Source organism: Coregonus lavaretus (genome assembly GCF_964263955.1).
Source record: "Coregonus lavaretus genome assembly, chromosome: 6".
NCBI lineage: Eukaryota > Metazoa > Chordata > Actinopteri > Salmoniformes > Salmonidae > Coregonus > Coregonus lavaretus.
In genome coordinates this window covers 5,909,886-5,917,856 of record NC_139993.1, presented here as the reverse complement: position 1 = coordinate 5,917,856, position 7,971 = coordinate 5,909,886, and the positions used below count along the sequence as shown (strand labels likewise).

General features: G+C 43.5%; 1 protein-coding gene across 2 annotated transcripts; it reads right to left on the bottom strand.

Annotated features, from left to right (window-relative positions):
• Window positions 1-4,453: 4,453 nt before the first annotated feature.
• LOC311130178 (uncharacterized protein) lies at window positions 4,454-7,744 on the bottom strand. 2 transcript variants are annotated; one of them, XM_084162872.1, is made up of 5 exons: window positions 7,525-7,744; window positions 7,352-7,406; window positions 7,099-7,224; window positions 6,351-6,686; window positions 4,454-5,880 (listed from the first exon to the last, which is right to left on the bottom strand). In XM_084162872.1, the coding sequence occupies exons 3-5, from the start codon at window positions 7,172-7,174 to the stop codon at window positions 5,495-5,497; spliced, it is 798 nt and encodes a 265-aa protein (XP_084018998.1). In that variant the 5' UTR covers window positions 7,175-7,224; window positions 7,352-7,406; window positions 7,525-7,744; the 3' UTR covers window positions 4,454-5,494. The 2 variants fall into 2 exon arrangements, with proteins under 2 accessions (XP_084018998.1, XP_084018999.1); XM_084162873.1 differs by lacking the exon at window positions 7,352-7,406 and having other exon boundaries at window positions 4,460-5,880.
• Window positions 7,745-7,971: the final 227 nt, after the last annotated feature.

The following is a 7,971-nucleotide window of genomic DNA, read 5'->3' as shown; positions in this document are numbered from 1 at the left end:
CAGCATCCTGCAAATGTGTTCTGATGCACTCAAGAAAATGTTCTCTTTAAACAGTTTTGATTGAATAGGCCCCCCATGGTACTGTGGGGATCAGTGGAGGCTGGTGGGAGGAGCTATAGGAGGACTGGCTCATTGTAATGGTTGGAGTGGAATAAACGGAACTGAGTCATGTGGTCCCATATGTTTGATGTGTTTGATACCGTTCCATTTATTCCATTTCAGCCATTACAATGAGCATGTCCTCCTAAAGCTCCTCCCACCAGCCGCCACTGGTGGGGATCCACTATGTGGGTGTGTGACACACTGCCTGAAGTTATTCCTCTGTGGTATGTAAGTTTCCATCTCTCCCTACACTCCTGAGGCATTTTGTAATCACGGCTAAGAGATGATATGGGGAATATTTGTGTGTCCCAAATGGCACCCTATTCACTAGCGCACTACATAGCACTTTATAGAGGATTGTAGTCCTGGTATACTGTATATGGTTGAATTTACTCAGGCAAACCGATACTCACGCTCTCTCATGATCAGTGCGTCACTCTCCCCCTCTTGTGGTGGAAAGTGGAGGTGGTTGAAATGCTGCTCTTACTCTGAACAGAAATCAACCAGAAAGACAGACATTTCAGTAGCGGACTAAACTCCACGGTGAATGAAGTTTATAACCTTCATTAAAGGCGTGGAGCCGAGACCAGGCTTTGTGGAATCTAGCTCCGACTACATTGATTCGCCCAAGGTCAATACTTCAAAAAAATAGAATTATGAAACGCCAATGTTTGTCCTCTGTAGTTCTTTGTTTGCTTAAATCCATACTTTTTATATTGAGGAACCTAATAGTTCCTCATGAGCGGTGCAATGTGTACTTGGGTGTAATCATCAGTCCAAACCAGTGGCGATCAGTGCTGTTTATGATGAGGGAGGACCATTTGTTTTTCATGAGCATGGCCTTATTTCTATTACATGTTGGATGACTGTCATTCTTATTCCATTCAACCAGTTCAATGTAACAACGATAGGTTTAGGCTACTACATGATACTCAAATTTGCCCTATACCCATCATGAGGTTGCTGCAACCTAGCCTATGAATAAAAGTTTACAACGTAGGTGCACACAGGTCGAGAGGAAAATGTGAGATGACAGACAGTGACATATTCAATAACGCCTTGCACACTCTTGCCTGCATCTAGCTTATCTAGGGTGTAATCATTAGCCCAACAGATGCAAACAAGAGTTTCTATTGGACAAATTCAGGTATTTTCTCCCCGTCTCGTTTCCAAGCCAAACCATGTCATAACCTCTACACACATCCTACATCGTTGTCCCCATATTAGCTAAAGTAACGTCCTAGTCAACATAGCTAATAGAACTAATGTGTTAGTAAACCTGCTACAATCATGCAGTAACGTTACAGTGTATAGTCAGTAAGCAGTTATACCGGCGGGCCCCTGTGGCAATAAATTAATAAAACCAAAAGCTTACCTTGACTTGGAAAAGTTCCAGTGTTGTGTTGGATAGTCATCACCAGCTAGCTAACATAGCATCCCTCTGTTTGAGCCCGGGTGTTTGAGTAACTAAATTTGCCAGCTGCATTTGCTAGCTAAGTAAGTGAAACAGAAAGTGAAAAAAAAGGACAAAATCTCTCTCTTGCTTCTCCTTCATTTTTGAATAAATTAATTTGTAGAAAATTGTTTAACTATTGTCTTTCTCTCTCTTTGAGTCAACTACTCACCACATTTTATGCACTGCAGTGCTAGCTAGCTGTAGCTTATGCTTTCAGTACTAGATTCATTCTCCAATCCTTTGATTGGGTGGACAACATGTCAGTTCATGCTGCAAGAGCTCTGATAGGTTGGAGGACATCCTCCGGAAGTTGTCATAATTACTGTGTAAGTCTATGGAAGCGGTTGAGAACCAAGAGCCTCCTAGGTTTTGTATTGAAGTCAATATACCAAGAGGAGGACGGAATCTAGCTGTCCAGCTACACCATAGTGCTATCCTACAGAGTGCTGTTGAGGCTACTGTAGACCTTGATCGCAAAACAGTGTGTTTTAATCAATTATTTGGTGACGTGAATATATTTAGTATAGTTTTTCAATGTTTTACCATTTTTATGAAATTCACTGAGGATGGTCCTCCCCTTCCTCCGCTGAGGAGCCTCCACTGGTCCAAACCGTTTTGCAAAACATTAATTAAATACAACCGCTGACTGCTCATTGCTGTTGCTCTAAGATGGCAACAATGTGCATGTGCCCATTGAATCTCAACAACGAAGCAGTCGGTGGTGGCATTTGATTAACGTCTTGCAAAACAGTTTGGACTGATGATTACACCCAAGTACACATTGCACCGCTCATGAGGAACTATTAGGTTCCTCAGTGACGATAAGGTGTGGTGTGTGTTAACAGGACATTGACAGAATTTTCCAAGTACAGCATGACCAAGTCATTTTCCAGTCTTGACAGAGGGCATTTTTAACCTCTCACTAAAAGCAAAGCCAGACCCCATCTAGCGCTGACTTTAGCTGGACTATTTGAGCAAAGTGGGCAGACTTGAAAAGCCTCCCAAAAACCTTGCTTAAATGAATGAAGAAGTGTTTTGGCGCAAAGGTTAGGAGAAACGATGCACTTAGCCCAAGAGGGTGAGATGGGTCACTGTGTGTAGATAACCCCTGGACCCCATCCTAATGGTGCTTTCACATATATTTTCGACTTGCTAACTGGTTGAATGCTGCACGTGTATAAATATAACCAGTTGGCAAGTCTGACATTTTCTTGTTTCCTAGTTTCGACTAGCACGTGAACGTGCCATAAGGGCCAGATGAGATGTGGAGAGAGGTTCTTATTTAGGGGCATATCTCAGAGCATCCATTTCCCTTCTTACAGTAGCCTCTTATTTAGTCAGTGTATTTTGATCACTCATACTGAAAGTGAGGTTGGCCACAATTGCAGCAGCAGACAAACTCCAGCAGAGGGCACATTTTGCCAACAAGAGAGATCGACATTCAACACACAATTTTCCGGTTTGCCCAGTGGTATTCCCTGTATTTCTTTGTCCAGTTGAAGTATTTGCATTCGATATCTCCTAAACATCTATTGTGTTTTAGATCCAAACAAGGTAATTTATCGTATGCACACACACACAGCGAGCCTTGCTCAGAAATCACCTGTGCAGTATACTGAGTGTACAAAACATTCGGAACACCTTCCTAATATTGAGTTGTACACCTTTTGCCATCAGAACAGCCTCAATTCATCAAGGCATGGACTCAACAAGGTGTCAAGAGCATTCCACATTTGTGTCAAGTTGGCTGAATGTTCTTTGGGTGGTGGACCATTCTTGATACACACGGGAAACTTGAGCGTGAAAAACCCAGCAGCGTTGCAGTTCTAGACACTCAAACCAGTGAGCCTGGCACCTACTACCATACCCGGTTCAAAGGCACTTCAATCTTTTGTCTTACCCATTCACCCTCTGAATGGCACACATACACAATCCATGTCTCAAGACATAAAAAGGCCTTTAACCGGTCTCCTCCCATTCATCTACACTGATTGAAGTGGATTTAACAAGTGACATCAATAAGGGATCATAGCTTTCACCTTGTCAGTCCATGTCATGTTCGTAATGTTTTGTACACTCAGTGTATATGCAACACCTGCTGACTAGGGATACCTAAAATGGCGCAACTACCAGACTAATACAGTTCCTGTTAATGAGGGGGAACACCTTAACCAGTATAAGGTAGGTTTGTGACAGGCCACCTATTGAGCAATAATAATAATAATAATAATATAATATAATATGCCATTTAGCAGACGCTTTTATCCAAAGCGACTTACAGTCATGCGTGCATACATTTCTTTTTTTTGTGTATGGGTGGTCCCGGGGATCGAACCCACTACCTTGGCGTTACAAGCGCCGTGCTCTACCTGCTGAGCTACAGAGGACCACAATGGACGAGGCAATACTATAAAAAAATAACAAGATTCTTCAGTTTCAAGATTCAAAAACCAACTGTTTACCAGTATAAATAGTAATAAATACCCGGAAGGTGACTTGTGCACTACCAGACAATTAGAATACCTAGGACTACAATCACATTACTGTCTCTTTAAGAGGAATAAGTTACATCGTACATCATTTCGTTCTTATAAGGAATCTACCTGGAGCGGGGAGTGGCGCTTAGAGCAAGAACTACAACAAAAAAGAGCCGACAACCCTGAACGCAGGGCAAACAATGTTTAGGACGGACGCCACTGTGAGCTAGCTTCAGACACTCTAGTATGGCCCGACAGCTTGAATCTTGTACTCCAGCGCCATGGACGTGCTGCCAGAGGTGCTTGACCCTGAACACAGGTGCACCACGGGTTGTAAAGGAGACAGAGGGCGTGAACTGCAATGAAAGAGCATAGTTAGTGGATCACAGGAGGATGGTTAAAAAGGAGTGGAGCGTGGGACTCAGACAACAATTTATTTTTGTTTCAGCATCACAATGCACAATTTCCATACATTATCCTCAGCTCTAAGAGTTCCCCACATCTGTCACACTTCAATGGTTAGCAGCAATGCCAGAGCTCTCAAACAAACATTACTACTGACATGAAGTTTCTCACACAATTCATATTCAATCAAACATTGGTGTTGTAACACTCACAGACGGTGTGCCCAGGGCGAAGGAGAGTGTCTAGGTGGACTATGGGCGCCAATAAACACTACATTTACAATCATTCCTATTTCTCAAGCTTAAAAAATAAATCAGGTCAATTAAACCACCACTCCTGTCCTCCCATAGCAGGCCAACCAGTAAGGGGATCTCCCTGATTGACACAAATAGGAAGGCTTTTATACAAAAGGCCACGCCCTTAAAGGGGCACTCAGCAGTTGCTGCATCCATTTTTAAAAATATGTACCCATTAATTCTTGAAGAATATAACTTATAAATGCCTCATGAGCTTAGTTCAACTGTCGTGCCCCATCAGAACCCAAAATATAAGCTTGTTTTGCACCAATATTTGTAAACAAAGTAAATTTAATAAAACACCATATAGCCTCAAAACATGGTTAAAACTATCATTTTGATATCATGGATGGTCAATCCTTGCATCCACAGCTCTGTCTATGAATTTGAGAGTGGTTACATTTCTCCAGGCCCATCCCTCAGGTTTTTACCAAAATGGGCGGGAAGTAAACTTTGTTATTGTTTCTACTGCTGTTTGCCATTTTTAATTAACAATCTAATACACCTGGCACTGGCAGACCAACAAGGGTGCATTCACAATAGTTTGACAGTTCCACCCGTTATATATACACTGATTTGCGCCAGGTTATCAGCCTCTCTCATCTGGCCATCATTTCCTTGTTCTCCGCAGCCAAGGAAACCTTTGGACCATGAAAGGAACCTCACACAATGGCTCTTCCATATTCATTAAATGATCCTGGCGCTTCCTGGTCCATTTGAGTTAATGATTCAGTAAAGTAATGTTTGTTTTCAAGACGTCACACCAGGAAGAGAGTACTCAGGGGGACTAGAAACACCCAGGGTTTCCACATAGGACCAATGGCCCCTGCCCCGCTGGCATTGAGCACATTAACCCTGGCTTCACCATGCTCTGGCACCACTAAACTGCTGGTCAGGTAGGCTCCAGTACTGGGGATCCACAGGGAGCAGTTGTAGGACCCTTCCCCAGAGACGGTCTTTCTTTTCAGGGAACTAGTCACAGTCAACGACCCTCCATCCTCCACTTGTTTAGTGTTGATTTTAGATTCCCCAGTCACGTTGTTGGGTCCCTGGAACCAGTGCACCTCTCCGTCAGGGTAGACCCCAGTGAAGGTGCAGGTTGGGCCCTCATCACTGATGCTGGGCTGGACCGTCCTGTAGCACTCTGAATGGAAACAGAGCAAGTTTTTTTTTAACACAATTATTATGGCTGAGGTTGGAGAGTTCTTGAGAAATGGTGCAATGTGCTTCCGTAAGCCCCCTGACACCATTAGTCATACATTTTGCTCAGTGGAGGCACTGTAAATTCCCATGTAGTTAAGCAATGGCCATCAGCTCCCACTGACCTATATGCAATATTGACGAACAGTGTACAATGCCAATGGCAGAGGAGAATGGTGGGAGGAGCTATAGGAGGTCTGGCTCATTGTAATGTAATGGCTGGAATGGAATTAATGGAACGGAGTCAAACAAGACTACCGTTTCATTTATTCCATTCCAGCCATTACATTACAATGAGCCAGTCCTCCTATAGCTTCTTCCACCAGCTTCTGGTCAATGGCTTCGGAATACATGCATGATAGACGTCTAGGTTATGACAGTATTACATGAGTGAGAATGGGCTAGGACACTCACCTTGCAGCTTCACCGTTGTGGTGGACATCTTTACCCCTTTATTGGAGCGCAGCTTGCACAAGTACTTTCCCTGCTCCAGTGGCTGTACCTGCAGCAGGGTCAGGGTCAGCTGTGTCTGTGGGGTATAACTACACTCCATTACACTAGGTGTGTTCCCTGGGTGGGTCCCGGTCACCCCAGTCTCGTTAACATCACACAGGCACTTCCCATCCTGGCGGACCCAGGCCATGTGTGTGACTGACAGCCCCTCCTGGGAGGTGGAGATGCTGCATTGCAGCGTGACACTCTGGTGACATGGCACGATCAGAGAGTCAACAGTGTTTAGCTTCACCAGCTCTGTGGATTAAGGAGATATTGGAGTTAGTTTCTTCACTTAGCTCTCTTGGAATGACTGTGCTCAACTAATGCTTGTTCCTGACTTGAACCATTTGCGTTATGGGCCTACTAGTTTGGGGCCAAAGCTACATTGTTGTATTGGCAAGTACCAAAGACATGCAGAATCAGACTGACACTCAGCCACATGAAATACAAATATTGTTACAGTAACCATGTAGTTATGGTCGGCTGTGTATTAGTCCTGCAAGTCACAAGCTTCAGCTTGTAAAGAAATGATGATTGACTGGTTGTGCTCGTCCAGGGCTACAATGAAAATATGTACTGTGGAGGTACGAGGACCAGGGTTGGGAAACACTGCGGTAGACAAAGAAAGAGTGTCTTTAAAAGTAAAGTTTCAACTTGATTTGCTTACCTGCTGTTGTGAGTGCGACGGCAACACAGAGCCAAAGTATCACAGTTCGCTCGGTGAACAGCTTCATCTTGGTCATGTTACACTAATATGTCACTCTTACCCAGTGTACCTGATATTCACCTTCACCTGTTGCAAACACAGTGCACTCATTCATGTAACTGATTGAGCCTTACAAGAGAAGTACAGATGTAGGATCTTAATTTGATCACCCTCTTGCAGGAGGGTGACATCAATAAGTGATCATAGCTTTCACCTGTATTCACCTGGTCAGTTTGTCATGGAAAGAGCAGGTGTTTTGTACACTCAGTCTATATAAAACACAGGACAATTACGTTTTTGACTGCACTGGGCCTTTAAAAGTACAGCTAGATAAGTTATATTGCTGGTGACATAGGTCTGACAGATACCGAAGCAAACTTGACTCACCTCAATGTGAAGAATTGCTTGTCCCTTGCTTCTTTGAGTAACTGTTTCTGATAACTTCTGAGCTCCTTCTCAAATAAATCCTCCCATATTTCCTTGTAGGTTCCTTCAGCAAGGGGTGGGTAGTTAATGCTTAAGTAAGGAGGCTTTGTGGGGCTGCTGTACTTATCTCTGAGAAGGGTGTGTCTCATAACTACCTCTTGCTGCTGATCTGAAAGATAGTGAGAGAAGGTGTGTGTTACAGAGAGAGGTATAGAGAGTGATAGGTTAATGATAAGTCAAGTGAAACTGTCCAATGAAGTTGTAATGGGAGATGTTGCTCTGATTGGGTGCCAACATCAAGGGGTGAGAGTGTTGATGCAGAAATCACTCCCACTCATGTGATTGTCTCATTCATAAGAAGAAAGTGCTTCACTTGATATGTTTCAGTGTTAACCTTTGTATTGTCAT